The sequence below is a fragment of the Hemiscyllium ocellatum genome, chromosome 4 (assembly GCF_020745735.1).
Source record: "Hemiscyllium ocellatum isolate sHemOce1 chromosome 4, sHemOce1.pat.X.cur, whole genome shotgun sequence".
NCBI classification, from domain to species: domain Eukaryota; kingdom Metazoa; phylum Chordata; class Chondrichthyes; order Orectolobiformes; family Hemiscylliidae; genus Hemiscyllium; species Hemiscyllium ocellatum.
The window spans coordinates 66216378-66234917 of NC_083404.1; the positions used below are offsets into that span (position 1 = coordinate 66216378).

Below are 18540 nucleotides of genomic sequence, written 5' to 3' on the forward strand. Positions count from 1 at the left end.
GTACAGATTAGATGATTATTTCTGTACAATCTCCAGTATGACTCTGGGTTCCTGTGACAAATTGCTTTAACATCCCCCTCACCAATTTCCCAATCTATCCTCCATATCACTGTTCATGTACCTCATTCCAAAAATATTCAAAAACAGTTTATTGTTATTTTCCTTGGGTTCCTGCTATTTTCTAGTTTGGCTGTCGACATTATGAACTTCAGACTAGAGGCATGACCTTATTTTCAAATGTATTCCAATGTCCACAACGTTTGTTCATGTTTCCTAATTTCCACCAGATTCCCCTAGGCCCTTTACTCCTTTAAACAAAAAGAAACACACACGATGCAAATACTAGAAATCTGAAATTAAACCAGATAAAGTCAACACCTCAGCAAATAATTATGCTTCTGTGACTAGTTAATGTCTATGATTTAGAATATGCACTCGGTCTCTTTAATGGACTAATTCTTCTTGAACTATCAACATTATTTTGCTCCTGACTCTTCTCCAAGTTTCTCTTTTATAATTGTATTAATGTACTTGTCCATGTCTTCTGTTCCAGTCCTGAAGAAAACTACACAATGTGTTCTCTCCGCAGGTGCTGTGTGACTACTTGAATGTTTCCAGCATTTCCCGTTTACTTTAATTATCTGGTTTCTAATTTTACTTCAAATATACTTCTGTTCTTTATTTCTTTAAGTTTTGATATCTAGCCTTTTTGAATGAGAAGCTTCTGAACAGATGGCTATGGCACCAAGCTAAGCAAAATGCCAAGTCTATCAGATGGAGTGAATTACACCACCACAGGGCTCTTGTTCATCATGGTGTATCTCAGAGGTGAAATTTATCACTTTTTTTTCCCTCACTTAGCAGTGTCCCTGCCAAATGGAGAAATGAATTATGCAATGAAAGAATACATACGGACCATGCCAAGTATTTTACATGGAATAATCCATATCAAATACCCATTACCACTTTTGATCAGATCTTGTTAGCCTTTTGCTGCCAGAATCAGTGGGAATTCAACAGCTGCCAAAATATAAGGATAAGATTTATAGTGCAGGAAACCATGAACAGAAATTGTACTTTGGTAATGCAAAATGGATGACAACAGATCAGCAATTTGACGCTTTTCAAAAGAAAATCAGAATTGTGTGAATTAAATGTTCTGCATTACAGCATGACTGTAATTTACAAGCACTTTGATCAGTACAAAAAATCTTTAGGATTTCCTGTAGTTAAATGTGCAAAATATATGTTTTGTTTTATCTCAAAGAAAAGAAATTATGTTATCATTTTAGGAATTTGAACTCTTGTATGTTGCTTTGTTCTTCTTCTTTTGAGTAATAAACTTATTTTCTATTGCTAAAGAACACCTGCAGCCTCATGTGAAAAAATTTCAATGACCTATCAAGCCAGGTTTCATTCTGGGTTTTGACTTGTGCAGTATTACCATTGGCTGGGATAGTAATACTTCACTGAATCACTTGGATTGTAACCAAAAACCAGTTTCACTGCCCCAAGACTGATTTTATTCTTTGCTGAAAATGTGTTGCTGGAAAAGCGCAGCAGGTCAGGCAGCATCCATGGAGTAGGAGAATTGATGTTTTGGGCATGAACCCTTCTTCAGGAATGAGGAAAGTGTGCCAAGCGGGCTAAGATAAAAGGTGGGGAGGGGGCGTTGGAAATGCAATAGATGGAAGGAGGTTAAGGTGAGGGTGATAGGCCAGAGTGGGGGTGGGGCAGAGAGGTCAGGAAGAAGATTGCAGGTCAGGAAGGTGGTGCTGAGTTCGAGCGTTTGGACTGAGACACGGTGGGGGGAGGGGAAATGAGGAAACTGGAGAAGTCTGAGTTCATCTCTTGTGGTTGGAGGGTTCCTAGGCGGAAGATGAGACGTTCTTCCTCCAACCGTCGTGTTGCTATGGTCTGGCCATGGAGGAGTCCAAGGACCTGCATGTCCTTGGTGGAGTGGGAGTTGAAGTGTTGAGCCACGGGATGGTTGGATTGGTTGGTCACAGGTGTCCCAGAGGTGTTCGTGCCGCCTACTTGTGGAACGTTTCAAAGAACACCTCTGGGACACCTGTGACTAACCAATCCAACCACCCCGTGGCTCAACACTTCAACTCCCACTCCACCAAGGACATGCAGGTCCTTGGACTCCTCCATGGCCAGATCATAGCAACACGACGGCTGGAGGAAGAGCGCCTCATCTTCCGCCTAGGAACTCTCCAACCACAAGGGATGAACTCAGACTTCTCCAGTTTCCTCATTTCCCCTCCCCCCACCTTGTCTCAGTCCCAACCCTCGAACTCAGCACCACCTTCCTGACCTGCAATCTTCTTCCTGACCTCTCCGGCCCCACCCCCACTCCAGCCTATCGCCCTCACCTTAGCCTCCTTCCATCTATCGCATTTCCAACTCCCCTCCCCCAAGTCCCTCCTCCCTACCTTTTATCTTAGCCCGCTTGGCACACTTTCCTCATTCCTGAAGAAGGGTTCATGCCCGAAACGTCCATTCTCCTTGCTCCTTGGATACTGCCTGACCTGCTGCGCTTTTCCAGCAACACATTTTCAGCTCTGATCTCCAGCATCTGCAGTCCTCACTTTCTCCTAGATGATTCATTCTTTGGCCTTACTATTAATAATGACATGGAAGTAATTTGTTACTAATAAAACATGCTTTCTTTTCGTATCATTGCTTTAAACTAGGAAAGGTGAGTAGTACTGGAATGTGATAATGAGTGGGATAATTAAAACTTTTAACTTTTTCTATTCCAGAGTTAACATAATGATTTTGTTTCAAAATTTTGAAAACCTTTAATTAAAATATTGGAAACTTTGCCCTAACACACAACTGCACAAACACAGTTAAGGTTTTAACTTCCCATCTCTTTAACTACAAGCCTCTATTCTGTTGTTGACTAGGTTCCAACTTTTAAAGCATTTCATCTGCTTTTCATGTGGCTCTATTGGGAAGGGCAAAATAAAGCAGATGGAGCTGTAAATGAGCTTACATTTTCCCTGTAAGTGGCACCCTTGCCTGTCCAAACGAGTAATGGGTGGTTGTTTGATTATAAAACATGCCTTCAGTCATTATAAGACTCACTTTTTAAATTGTTCCACAAATATTCGAACTGGGATAGTATTAATATTGTTTTAAAGTTCAATGCAGCATTTTAACAACATAGTTTTGAAGTTCCTGTTAGCATAAGTAAAATTATTAGTCTATAAAGCAATTTATATTCTGCTGTAAATTAGCAGAAATAGCCATCTCTCAGCAGAGAATACTCTGATACTGTGATACCGGGTTAATATCTCAAACAAAGAAATGTGTGCAACAGGTATCATATTGATTTTTATATACTGTTTGTTTTAAGTTAATTGAATGTTCCAACAGTATTTTTGATAGCTCTTCAATTTTGCAACTTTCAAATTCTGGATTTTATCCATCTTAGCTTTACTGTTTTCCAGTGATACACGTACCCTGAGTTCTAAGAACAATTTTAAACTTTCATCCTCCTCACAATATCCTCAATATAGAGTCATAAAGACATACAGCACAGGAATAGACCCTTCAGTCCAACTCATCCAAGTTGACCAGATATTCCAATCTCTATTCCTGATGAAGGGCTTTTGCCCGAAACATCGATTTTCCTGCTCTTCAGATGTTGCCTGACCTGCTGTGGTTTTCCAGCACCACTCTAATCTAGACTCTGGTTTCCAGCATCTGCAGTTGTTGTTTTTACCTAGATATTCCAATCTGACCTGGTCCCATTTGCCAGTATTTGGTCCTGATTCCTCTAAACCTTTTCTATTCGTGTACCCGTCCAGATGCCTTTAAAATATTGTATTGTACCCACCTTCACCTTCACTTAGTGGGCGGCACGGTGGCGCAGTGGTTAGCACTGCTGTTTCACAACGCCTGAGACCCGAGTTCATTTCCCGACTCAGGCGACTGACTGTGTGGAGTTTGCACGTTCTCCCCGTGTCTGCGTGGGTTTCCTCCGGGTGCTCCGGTTTCCTCCCACATGCCAAAGATGTGCGGGTCAGGTGAATTGGCCATGCTAAATTGCCCGTAGTGTTAGGTAAGGGATGAATGTAGGGGTTTGGGTGGGTTGCGCTTCAGCGGGTCGGTGTGGACTTGTTGGGCCGAAGGGCCTGTTTCCACACTGTAAGTAATCTAATCTAATCTTCACCACTTCCTCTGGCAGCTCGTTATGCCCCTCTCACCTTTAAACATATGCTATTTACAGGTCATTCTGCTATAGCGAGACAGTTGCAAGCTCACGCTAAAGAAAATCATGCTATGGAAAACCATTGTAGAAAATTGCGCCATAGAAGATTGCTAATAGAAAATCAATATACCAGTTCAGCCGAGAGGTCGCATTAGCCGAACAACATCAATCGTGTTATGGCTGATTTGCTTTGACGAAATGCGTGTTATCGAAAAACGACCTGTAGTTTTGGACTGCCCTACCCTGGGAAAAGGACCTTTAGTTATTCACCCTATCCATACCCCTCATGATTTTATAAACCTCTATTACATTATTCCTCACTCTCTGGTGCAGTAGGCAAAAAAGCCCCAGCCTATTCAGCCTCGTCCACAAGACCAACTCTCCAATCCTGGCAACATTCTTATACAGGGGAACCTCGCTTATCCGAACTTGATGGGCGGGCACTATTTCGTTTGGATAATCAGTTGTTTGGTTAATTGATCAAATGTCTTTCCTCTGGGGCGCAGAGCTTTTAAAGACTGCTCCCCATTCAGGACACTGCAGCAGCGCACAGCACGCAAGGCCCTGCCCCCAACATGCCCTCAACCCCGTCCAGCATCCCCAATCCTGTCCAACACCACACCCACCCCCCCCAACACCATCCAATACCGCCCCCAACTCCGTATAACACTGCCCCCAACCTCGTCCAACACTGCCCCCCCATCCAACACTGCCCCCCGCCCTCAACCATGTCCAGCACCGCCCCCTGCCCTCAACCCCGTCCAACACTGCCCACCGCCTCCAACACAGCCCACCGCCTCCAACACAGCCCACCGCCCCCAACCCCGTCCAACACAGCCCACCGCCCCCAACCCTGTCCAACACAGCCCACCACCCCCAACTCTGTCCAACACAGCCCTCCACTCTCAACCCCATTCCACACCGCCCCCTGCCCCCAACCCCATCCAAAATCACGTCCACCCCCGACCCAACTCCACCCCCTGACCCCAACTCCACCCCCTGACCCCAACTCCACCCCCACCCAATCCCGTCCCAACCCCGTCCAACACCACCCCAACGCCGTCCAACACCACCCCGTCCAGCACCACCACCGTCTCCCAACCAGTCCAACACTGCCCGTCCAACACTGCCCCCCGCCCCCAACACTGCCCCCAATCCTGTCCACCTCCCCACTTCCCCCAACACCCCTGCCTCCTAACCCCATCCAATACCGCCCCCCCAACCCCATCCAGCAGACACCCCCAACCCCAACACTCGCCAACACTACCCCTCCAACGCCGTCCAACACCGCCCCGCCCCCAACCCTATCCAATACTACCCCCCAACCCCGTTAACACTGCCCCCTGCCCCCAACACCGCCCCAACCCTGAATAACACTGCCCCCCGCCCCACACTCTGTCCAACATCGTCCCTCACCCCCAACACCCTCACTCCTAACCCCGTCCAACGCCAACCCCCCCACCAATCCCAAGACCGAATCCAACCGCCCCACCCCTGTGCAACACCCCCCTGCCCTCAACCCCATCCAACACCCCCCCCCCCCCCCCCCCCCCCCCCCCCCCCCACCTGCCCCCAACCCTATACACTCTCGCCCCCTCTCCGGGGCAGCTGGACTGGACACCAACAACCATACTGTAGCAATTGCCTTTTGGAGTAAGTCTCTAAATAACACAGGCACACACACACATATACACACACACACTACCTTTGTTGGAGAGATGATCTGTGGTGCTGTTAGGGTACACCCCTGTGTAGATCTCCAGAGAAAGTGTGGGGAGAGAAAGAGGGCAGGAGGTCAGTCATGTGGAGATGATGCCTGTTTAATCACTGTAAACCAAAGATGTGATCATTGTTGGAAACACGTCTTTGATGCAATGTTTCATCGGGACCTCGCAATCTCCTTCAGATAATCCAATTTTTGGATAATTGGTATTCGGATAATCAAGTTTCCTTTGTAAATCTTTTCTGCACCCTCTGAAATTTAACATCATTCCTATAAAAAAGCAACCAAAATTGTACACAGTATCCTAAAGTGGCCTAACCAATATCCTGTACAGCTGTAACATGACATCCTATATTCAGTTTCTGATCAATGAAGTTAAAAATCACATAACACCTGGTGCCTTCTTCACCATCTTGTCTACCCGCAGCTCCACTTTCAAAAAACTATGCGCCTGTACCGCTAGGTCTCTTTGTTCATTTAATATGTTATTAAGAATATCATATTTCTGATTAAGTTCAGTCTTTTCAGAACTTCAATACAGGGTAAAGGACAGCAGAAGAATATAAAATGAAACATTTTAATTATTAACCAATCTCCCAATGGAATACTGAAATGAACCAAATCAAACTAATTAAAATAACCTTATTGAGTACAATATCACATCTTCCCAAGGGTTTTAATCTCTAGTCTTTGAGATTTGAGCCCAATATCATAGCTACTAGACCACTTTAATTAAAGTTGTGTTTAGCCTTATTTTTAATAACAAAAGCTTGTGCCACAATACATCAGAGACGTTTCACCTCAAGTACAAGGTGCATAGTGAAGCCCTGAAATTGCTTCCCTGCAATTCTGAAGTAGAATCATGTCACACATTTCTTTGAAATTCATTTGTTATTTTAGCAGAAACGCTAACCTATTTAAAATAACTGGATTGATGCCTCCACTGCCCAGCTGAAATAATTTCCAGGGAATGCATTGTGTTCTTTATCTTTTTAATCCTTTTATGGGATGTGGCTGTTTCTGAAAAGTCCAGCATTTGTTGCTCATCCTTAACGGCTTTTAATTGAAGTGGTTTACTGGGTCACATTATACGGCAGTTAACTGTCGACCACATGACTTCAAGACCAAATTATGGGGCGACAATGACTGAATGGTCTTATCATTAGATTGTTGATAACAATGAAAACATTATCTGTTACCACTGCTCTTCAGGGAAGGAAATCTACCATACACCCACCTACATGTAACTCCAGGCCCAAAGCAATGTAGTTGACACTCAACTGTCCCTGAAATAACCTAGCAAAGCATTCAGTTGTATCAATCATGGTCTCAGCAAAGAAATGAAATTAGCAGATCATCTAGAATTGATCTAGGCACCGAAAAATACAACAGCAAAAATAAACCCGCTTTACCCTGCAGAGTCCTCCCCACAAACATCTGGTGTTAATGTCAAAATTGGAGAGCTGTCTCATAGTTACAGAATCCCTACGATGTAGAAACAGGCCATTCGGCCAAACAAGTCCACACCAACTCTCCAAAGACCATCCCACCCAGACTTAACCCCCCTACCTTATACCTGTAACTCCACATTTCTCATGGTTTATCCACCTAATCTACACATCCCTGGACACTGGGAACAATTTAGCATGGCCAGTGCACCTAACTTGCACAGTTTTGGACTGTCAGGATTAAACCGGAGCACACCCACGCAGACATGGGGAGAAAATGCAAACTCCACACAGACAGCTGCCTGAGGCTGGCATTAAACCCAAGTCCCTGAAGCAGCAGTGCTAACCACCGAGCCACACTGACGTCCTTAATGTCTAGTCTAGTCAAGCAACAGCTTGATATCATCTTTCTTACAGAATGATACCTTATATTCAATGTCCACGATACCACCATCACCATCCCTGGATATATCCCGTTCCAGTAATAGGACAGATCTCTGAGAGCTGGTGATGCAGTTGTATACAGTCAGGAGGAAGTTGCCATAGGATTCCTCAACAATGACACTGGACCTGATGAAATCCTTTGGTTTGAGGTTAAATATGTCCAATGTCCCATGAATTCAAACCAGTTTCTCTCGTACCAATCTTTGAGCCATGTGTTCACCTGTTTACTCGTGTTGACCCTGTGCCAATTTGCTCATGGCTGAGATAGTAATCTGGAGATTATTACCTTTTTTGTTTTTAGTTTTCCATTAACCCCTATGCTCATATTCCCCCTGCAGAATTGCTTTCCCCTGTCTACATATATGATTGGTACCTATGTGAACCACAATAACTGGATCTTTCCCCTCCTGCTTCAATTTTTTTCTGCAGCACAGATGAGATATCCTGAACCTGGGCAGCAGGCAGGCAACACTTTTGGTCCTCGATCCTGTCCACAGAGAACAGTGTCTAGTCATCTGACTATACTATCCACAATTATAACCATATTTCTCTCTTCTCCACTCTCTTTAATGGCTCCCTATACCATGATGGTGTAGTTGGTTTGTTCAGCCTCCTCACTGTCATCAGCACAGGAGTCAAGAATCTCAAATTTGATAGACAAGTTGGTGAGAGAACCAAGAAGACCAAAAAACATCATCGTCATCTTTACCAATGTGCCAGCCACAGACGTATTTGCCGATGACAATTTCAATAAGAGTGACCACTGTACGGTCCTTGTGCAGATGAAGTCCCATCATTACATTGACACTATCACTGACACACAGTGAACAAATCTAGCATCTCAAGACCAAACATCCGTGAGGCGCTGTGGGCAATCAGCAGCAGCAGACTTAGGCTCCTGCACAATCTTCAACCTCATGGCCTGGTATATCCCCCACTCAAACATTACTAAGCCAGAGGATCAACCCTAGTTCAATGGAGAGTGCAGGAGGCATGCCAAAAATGAGTCAGTTTGATGAAACTTCCAAATAGGACAATTTCTGTGCCAAGCATCATAAGCAGCAAGTGATAGAGCTAGGCGATCTCACTAGCATTAGATCAGATCTAAGTTCTACAGACCTGCAAGATTTAGCCATCATATTAGTGAACAATTAAACAACTCACTGGCAGAGGATGCTCCACAAAAATCCCTGTCCTCAAAGATGGAAGAGCCTGAAACATCAGTGTAAAAGATAAAGCTGAAGTATTCACAGCAATCTTCAACTAGAAGTGCCAAGTGACTCATCCATCTCAGCCTTCTCCAGTGGTCCCATCATTGCAGATACCAATGTTCAGCTAATGCAATTCACTCCACATGATATTAAGAAATGGTTGGTGATTATGGCTCCTGACAACATTCTGGCAATAGTACTGAAGATTTGTGCTCCAGAACTTGCCACTCCGCTAGCCAAGCTCTTCCAGTACATTATAATATAATGGGGTAAATTGGTCAGGTATGCTATGTACATAAAAAAACCACAAATCTGACTTTGCCAATGTCTGCTTCATCAGTCAATTCTTGATCAGTAGGCTGATGGAAAGTGATTTTAACAGTTCTATTGAGCAACAATACCCTGTTTGCATTCCATTAGGGCTACTCAAATCCTAACTTCATTGTAGCCATGATTGAACAGTAAAGGAATTAAGGGTTATAGTGCGAGAGCGGGTAAGTGGAGCTTGGTCCCCAAAAAGATCAGCCATGATCTTGTTGAATGGTAGAACAGGCTCAAGGGCCACATGTCCTACACCTGCTTCTATTTCTTTTGTTCTAATGGACAAAAGCTCTTCATTCCAGTGGTGAGATGAGAGTGATGGCACTTAATGTCAAAGCCGCATTCAACCAAGTGTGGCATCAAGGAACCCTAGCGAAACTGGAATCAGTAGGTATCAGGGGTTAAATTCTCTCCTGATTGAAGTCATATCTACAACATAAGAAGATGGTTGTGCTTATTGGAGTCAATCACCTCAGTTCCAGGACATCTTTGCAGAAGTTCCTCAGGGTAGTGTCCTAGCCTAACCGTCCTCAGCTGCTTCATCAATTACCTTCCCTCATTAATCAGAATTGAAGATGCTCAAGGATGATTTCTCAATATTCAGCACCATTCACAACTCAGATACTGAAGCAATCCATGTTCAAATGCAGTAAGATTTGGACAATATCGGGAACTGACAAGTAACAAGTAATATTTGCATCCAACAAATATCAGGCAATGACCATCTCCAATAAGAAACAATCTGACCATCACCTCTTGACCTTCAATGTTATTACCATCACTAAATTCCCCCTCTGTCAATGTACTGACAGTTACATTGACCAGAACATAATTGGATTCACCACATTAACACACTGGCTACAAGGGCAGGACAGAGGCTTGGAATACTGCAGCAAAAAACTCACCTTCTGACTCTCCAAACCCTCTCTAATTTACAAGGCACAAGTCAGGAGTATAATGGAATGCACTGTGCCCTAGATGGGCACAGCTCCAACAACAGTCAAAGCTTGGCACCATCCCGGACAAAGCAGCCTGCTTGGTTGACACCAGATCCACTAGTGTTCATACCTTCCACTACTGACTGCTCAATAGTATCAGTGTTTATTATCTACAGGATATATTGTGGAAATTCACCAACATTCTTTAGCCAACCCCTTCCAAATCCATGAGCATTTCCTTCCAGAAGGGCAGAAGATACATGGGAATACCACCACCTCAAAGTTCTCCTCCATGCCACTCATCATCCTGCCTTGAAAATATATCACCATTCCTCCATTCTCACTAGATCAAAATCCTGGAAGAAAGCCGCTCAATACTACTTCTCAAGAGCAACCTGCGATGGGCAATAAATGTTGGCCCAACCAGCAAGGCCCACCTCCCATGAGTGAATTTTTAAATGTATTTATCCTAAGGTGTGGTGTCCAAATCTGCTTGTGCCCAGAGCATTAATCAAGGTCTTTGGCTTGTTGATTCAATTTTGGTGTTGTACTCGTACCTCCCCGTAAATGTGTGCAATTAGATGTATGAGCTTATACTTGTCCAATTTCAGGACCTGGATAAATCTTCACTGTGTTCCAAGTGTTACGTTAATTTAACTGAAATTGTTAGTTCACGATTGCTGGAGAGCTAATATTTAATTAAGTTGAAGACAGGCCGGATTGCTGGTCAAGGTGTTTGTATTTATTTTTGCCTGTGATAAAATAATTGCAGAGCTGTTCTGGAGTGTGTATGCATCCTAGTGTGTGTCTCCCTTGTCTATATAATATACCTGTTTCAATGTGTACCATAAGCAATTCTAATAGAAGCAAATTCCTATTAAGTTGATGTTGCTATTGTTTCCTGTTTTGTTCTTTTCCTACTAAAGGATGAATTATTATATAAACATCGGGTATGCACTGTCTATGGAAGAGAGTTTGTAATCAATGTTACAAGACTTTTATGGTGGTATGGACATAGTTTTAATGTTTAGATTTAAATACAATTTGTGTTAACAGATAATTGGAGCATTGGGCGAACCTATAAAAGGTTATGGAGAGATGACTCGGCGAGGTCGTAGACGGCATGTCAGGTATATCACAGTAATAATAAAGTTCTTATGTGCCTAATGTTGAGCATACATTAAAAAGTGTCAAAAAAGACAATCATTTCAAAAATGCTTCCTTTGGTCAAGGGGGTCAATTAGTCAAGTTGGTGAGATGGCTGGTTTGCAGTGCAGAGTGACATCAACAGCATGGGTTGAATTCCTGTACTGGCTGAGGTTGCCATGAGTGTCTTAACTTCTCAACCTCTGCTATTGGTGCTATATTTTTTTGAATAGTTCACAAACTGTCTCGACCCTGCAATGATGTTTGGTGTGAGCAAATGTCAGCAAAATTAAGGGGTCTTAACCTCAAAATAAAGGACCTTCTTGGAAAGGCATCATCACCTTCATTTATATAACACCTCTAATTTAGTAAAACACCCAAGGCACATCATTGGAGCATCATGAAATAAAATTTGACAGTGTAATGGAGTCCTCCTGCCATTCTGGCCAACATTTATCCCTCTCTAGCAATACCACCAAAGCTACAATGTAATCTTCTGTCCTGTTGCTTTTTCTGGTATCTTACTGTGCTTATTTCATTTCTACCAAGACAATGCTGACTAGACTGGAAGTTCACTGGTTGTAAAACATTTTGAAACATCTGGCGGATTTGATAATTTCTGTCTAAGTATACTTACTTTTATCTTTCTCTTCTCTCCCCTTTCTCATTTGCAATATTTCTTTTGTCTTTCAGTCATGTGGAATATGTGAAGGATGGTGTGAAACATATACAACTCAAATTTTACATTGAGGGCACAGAACCTATTAAGGGAACAGTTCACCTGGATGCAAAAGAGGTTAATCTTTTGTTTTATTCTATTGTTCTGTATTTTGTAGGGGTGAAGCTTTGTATAGTAACCGTCTTTTGCTCCCACTGCTCCAACAGAAGATATAACTTTTTAAAAATGTGTTAAGTGTTGAAGTAGCAGAATAATCACCTGCTATGTGAATTGTGTATTTTCTGAACTGAGATGCCAAAGCCAAGATAGAAAGTAAGTGTGGTGCCAACTGGAGATTGTGGTATCAGCTCAACAGGTAAGAGAGAATATTGGGTGGAGCTGTTCAGGATTTGGTGGTAACTCAACAACTAGTCATCTGCAGTGCTCTGGGAGAAAATTGTCAATAGAAACCTGAATCGATATAGACTAAAGAAGCGTGATGTAGAAAGTACACTGTTTTGTCTCTCTCCATAGATGCTGCCAGACCTGCTGAGTTCTCTAGCATATTCTGTTTGCTTTAGATTTCCAACATCTGTAATGGTTCACTTTTTTTTAATTTAGAATAGCATTTGGACAAAGAATCATAAAGGTCTACAGCTGACAAAAAGACCCTTCAACCCATCAAATTGCACCTGTCAAAAACTAGCACCTAACTATTCAAATCTCATTTTTCAGCACTCGGCCCCATTTTAGTTCACAGACTCTGTTTCTTTGACCATTGATGCTGCCAAATCTACTGAGTTTCTCCTTTCTGCTCATTGTTGATTTAGAACTTCTTTCTAAATATTACTACCTGGTTAAATTTAAGAAAATACATTTTTAAAATGTGTTTCTTGTTTCCATCTGCCAGATCAGTATCCAGCTGCAAACTGGAAGCAGATGGTATAATTTTATTTTACTCAAGAAAAGAATAATGACTGTGGAACTTTGATTTTTTTTTCCTTTAAGAGCATATACCTGTTAAAAAAAATCTCTGCTTGAGATTACAGTGCTGCTCAAATACAAGTTGTGGTTGAAACACAATAAGCAATTTGTTCATTTCTCTGTGACTTTACTTGCCTGCAGCTTACTAGAACAGGCTAGCAAACATGTTTCAGTTCATTGATTTTCTGATTCAATAGTGAGTTAAGCTTTGGGAGGAAATTTTCAGAATTTGTAGTCTTAATTTCCAAATCAATGCAAAAACATCAACGCAGTTTCAAATCCGCATCAAACACAGACAACAAACCATTTATTTTCTGCCTGACATCACAATAGATGAGAGAAGTCAAAATACGTGCCAATTATAAAACAAAGCTACCTTTTTTTGTATTGCAGAACCCTGAAAGTGGTCGGTTTGACTTTCGTTACATATTTGTGGACTTTGACACTTATCCCAAAAGGACCATTATTGTTGAAGACAATCGCTAAGGGAGCTGATTGCTTTTGTTTCCATGAGCGAATACGAAAACAGAGATTTCTTTACGTTTTTGTAGATTGAATACATCATGTGAATGAGAAATGAATCAGGCAGTTAATCATCCTTTTTAAGTACTGTCAGCCCAATTTATTTTTGTAGAGGATCAGAGTCACGTCTGAGATACGTTTTTGTAAATTATACTTTTTTGTATTGATTGATTAATATGCTCCCCTATTTTAAAATCATTGTATTTAACACGTTGTGTTGAAAGATTACAGGTAATATCAAGTTTAAGGGCTAATTGTCCTTTGAAGAAGCAACATTCAATTATAGAATGAAAAAGATAATTATAAATAAAACAGTGATCTGTTACTGTAAATTATTTTCTCTATTTTCTCTTTTGATAAACCTGAATTAGATATGCATCGTAGATTGAATAGATATGTTTTTATGCCTCTACCAGTTATAGGAACTTATTGCTTCCTCTATTGTTCTCTCCTTTCTGATATACTGTCCTTCCTAGACATGTTTAAAATAGAAAGATTGGGAAGCTACAGGTAAAGTGCTATTTCCTATTGTTTAGTTACATGAGTGGTACATTGATGCTGTGATGATCATATTGGTGTAAACGTGTTTTTAAGCATGGGTTCAAGAAGGTTGTGGAAAATCTGAAATCATGAAGGGCTTAAAAGTCTTGCCTTGTTATTTTCACCTGAGCGTCAGCATTTGAACTAGTGAGTATGGATTAGGTTATAGGCATTGAGTCCTGGCAGCTAGGTCTTTTAGTAGTTGCAAACATCTTTGAAAGATGACTGACCTTAAGCTAAGGTAGCTAGCTAACCTAATGCATTCTTGTTGATGCCAGTAGTTTGTCCCAGCTACACAAGTTAACCACTCCTCATACGTAGGATAGCAGTCTATGATCTGGATCTTTTCCATTATAGTCTGGAGAAAAGGAAGTTCTAAGTCACAATATTGGCAATGAAAATTTAGTGGTCACGGGTGAAGTCCTGATGGTTGCGAATAGCTCAGACAGAGTCAAGATCAAAAGAGAAAAGGTCAGAGATGATGAATGACAGGTTGAAGATCACAATGCTCAGTGTAACTACATCGGAAGGAAGTGGACGCTGAGTCTTGAATAAATTTAAAGGCTAAGTTAGATAGATTTTTGATAGATGACAGACAGGTGCAGACAGGAAGGTGGAGCTGATCAGCTATGGGTGTATTGAACAGACAAACAGACTCATAGAGCCGGATGTCTCCCTTCTGTTCCTATACTCTATGCTCTTATATCTTCTGTAAATGGAAATGTGATTATTCAGTATTGTCTGTGTTATGTATGTAGTTGGGGGTACTGTCCCTTTAAGAGGGGAAGAGCTAGGTCCAGTCTAGAAGGTCCAGTCTATAATCGGCTGTGTTGGTGTGAGGATAAATAATAGTGTTCCTATTCAGATTTACCATTTGTATATAATTACTGGTTCCAAAGGAAGCATCAACATAGTTTCTGTCTCAGAGAATCTAATTTATGGTTTTGGTTGCTGATTGGAGAAGGTAAAATTGTGGAAGGAGTGTAGAAGGTGACAACACCTTCAAGACCATCTCCAGCTCGGCGAACAGAACCACTACAACAAGCACCCGAGCTACAAATCTTCGCACAAACTTTGAACCTTCAAGAAAATTAGAGCTTGGTTGATGGGGCAACTGCTTGTGCTGATCATTTTCAGGAGTGTGTAATGGTATGTTTCAATATGGCACTACTTGGGTTAAAGGTACCATTGACAACCTGAGGTCAGTTGGGTGCAAGGAAGATAAAGTTAGATGTACAACAATTTATTGAAAATAGGCCAGGAAAGTAGGAAATGGAATTCATGGATGAAATAAGCTTAGGAATAGCACAGGGTAGATAAGAATAAAAACTAAAATTGACAGATGGTTGTGGCCTAGGGTAGAGCCATAGCTCAATCCCTGTCTCCTTGAAACTTCTCCAGCAAATGCAGGGCACAGTTCAGGAGAGTGAGTGAATACTCTCCATTAGCTGTGTTGCTGCTGTTGAATAACACACAAGTAGCTCAATAGCAACCAGAGGTCCACTGATTTCTAACCAATCTGCCAGTTCCTTCCTCCACTGTAGCTTTACTGTGTACTTCCCACAGGAATCATTGTAGTCACACATCAAATTCTTTTCAGCAGCATCTCACAAACCAATGACCTTCAACACCTAAATAGCCATAGGGTCATGTTCTTGGCTATGGTACCATTTGCAAACTCTTGTTGAAGTCACAGACCATTCTGATTTGGAAATATAGTATCATTTAATGGTTGCTTTTGGTTCAAAATCCTGTAACTCTTTACATAATTGCATTAAGATAGTACCTTCACCACGCAAACTGCAGTGATTCAACTCCTATCATCACCACTTCGAGGTCAAATAGAGATAGGCAATAAATGTGAGCTGTGGCAGTCATACTCGAATGTTCAGTTTTATTAAAATCTTAAGCAAGCCATTAACCAAGCTTAGCTATTGCCCAGCTCTCAGAGCTGCAAGAAGCAGTGGTATATGTTGTATTTCATAGCAGTGACAATGTAACTTGGAGGTATTTTTGCCTGAGCCTGTTGAAAATTAAATTGAAATGTACTGGTAAGGACATTATTAAGAAATAACAATAATGGTATATTTTCCCTAGTCTTGATGAAGGGCTTTTGCCAGAAATGTCAAATTTCCTGCTCCTCCTGACCTGCTGTGCTTTTCCAGCACCACTCTAATCTAAACTCTGGTTTCCAGCATCTACAGTCCTCACTTTTGCCTATTTTCCCTAGTCCTCCAGCTGTTTCCTCGCTTGGTGATGAAGATTTACAAGGGCAAATTCTCAGTGATCTAGGTGTTAGGTAGGATCTTTGCACAGAATGAGGAAATATATGGCTATTGTTATCTACTTCTGCCTCATTGTTTTGACCACAATTTCCCTCACCTGCCTCAGTCATCAATACTGCTACAGTAACTGTTTCTTCCCTGTCAGAATTGTGTAACTGGTTATGAATATGTGTTATGGGGATTGGTGCCAGGTTTTGCCCTTCTATCCATCATACGTGCCACTACATTCCGTGACTCCCTTGGTGCCAATACCTTGCAGGCAACAGAAGAATGATTCCACATTTTGAATGAGGCTGCTAAACTTGCTGGTTGTGGCAGGTAAGCACTTGGACTCAGTGCTGTGGGATGGCGTCAAGGCAGAAGTCCCACAGTGCTCTCCAGGTCAACCTTTGTAACTGAAGCATGAAATTGGCTGGAACTTTGGAGGTACAGTGTAAACAACTGTTTCAAACTTTTAATCCTGTCTGACTGGGGGATTCTTCAATTGTCTGCCTTAACTGCCGGGGAAGTTGCAAAATTGTATGTGGAAATCCCAATGGTGAGTCATCTGCTTTTGAGGGTATTAGAATTTAAATTGAAGACTTTGCTGACATTTGAGGATCTAAATCATCAGGGCAGGTTTGACAGAGGCATCACAGTAATAGGACTTGAAGCTGGGACTTCTGAGACCGAGGACCCTTCTGTTGACTGAAGTATAGTTTTTGTTGGATCAAAGTCCTTTGAATTGTCAGTGGAGCTGTAATATGGTTAATAATTCACTAGTGTTATGTTTTACAGTTTGGTACTTCAATCTACTTCAGGCTATTATTTTAGTGAGTACCTTCAATGAGGTTAGGTGATGCAAATTGTTATTCTGTGTGTATTCTTCTTAACTTCACCCTTTCCATTCTGAAGCCATTCTGATCTCAAATAAATGCCTTCCCTTGCCAGAGAGAGGTGAATCCAATTCTAGCTTCCCATGCTAGTGGGAAGTACAGAACAAATACAGAACAAACTTGATTATCTGAATGAGGCAGGCAGAGAGTATTTTGTTCGGATAACTGATTATTCAGGTAACATACTGGACATAATTATGTAAAAAAAGCATGGTTACAGAGTTTTTACTTCATTCCATCAATAAAATGTGTCCAAACACTGGATATTGCTTAAAAATTTGTGACATTTTACAAATAAAATCACTTTTTGGCTAAAATTTGACTGAAGTCTATGAAATTTTTCGTTGACATTTTCCTTTGTTTTATCCCTGTCCACCATCTACAAGGCATGTTGTTTGGAAGAATTCCCATTTACCTGGATGAGCGCAGATTTAACAGCACTCAATAAACTTTGGCACCATCAAGGAAAAGGCAGCCCATTTGACTGGCAGCTTATCTAGCATATTCAACAATCTCTCCCTCCACTGCTGATGCTCATCATCCAGAAAATGCACTTTGGAAACTCACCTTTCTTCTTAGGCAGCACCTTCCAAACCCACAACAATGTCCATCTAGAAGGACAAGACCAACAGACATGTGGGAACACCTGCAAGTTGCCCTCATATGCACCACCATCCTGACTTGGAAATATATCGCCGTTCCTTCCGTATCGTCGTGTCAAACTCCTGATACTGTCTCTTGAATGGCATTGTGGGTGTATCTACATTGAATGGACTGCAGCGATTCAAGATAGCAATTTACCACCACCTCAAGGGCATGTAGGCAATAAATGATGGCCTTACTGGGAACACCCATATTTCATGAATAAATTTTTAAAATTAGCATTTCAAAGGATAGAGTCAGGTAAGAAAATAAAATAGTAATATGGGAAATAAAAATTGGAGACTGGTAAAAAGGGATAGAGAGAATAGATCAAAGAATACATCAACAATCAAGTCTGTGACAAATATAAGGAAAAGACAAACCTAAAGGCTCTATATCTCTATGTATATAGTATTTATCTGTATAACAAAGCAAATTAATTGATTGTTCAGGGTGAAGTAAATACATTGATCTATTAGCCATGATGGAGACGTGACAGCAGCTTCTAGAAGTGAAAGCAAATATATCAGCATATTATTTGGTATGCAACAAAACCTCCCAGTGGTTGTATGGAACAT

The 18540-nt window shown here is 41.6% G+C and overlaps 1 protein-coding gene across 1 annotated transcript in view; it reads left to right on the plus strand.

Annotated features, from left to right (window-relative positions):
- timm21 (translocase of inner mitochondrial membrane 21) overlaps positions 1 to 17600 on the plus strand; it is a 44618-nt gene extending 27018 nt beyond the window's left edge. The window contains exons 4-6 of the mRNA XM_060823326.1: positions 11367 to 11440; positions 12150 to 12252; positions 13492 to 17600. Coding sequence (XP_060679309.1) covers positions 11367 to 11440; positions 12150 to 12252; positions 13492 to 13584 — 270 coding nt within the window. The 3' untranslated portion in view covers positions 13585 to 17600. The remainder of the gene's footprint in view (positions 1 to 11366; positions 11441 to 12149; positions 12253 to 13491) is intronic.
- Positions 17601 to 18540: the final 940 nt, after the last annotated feature.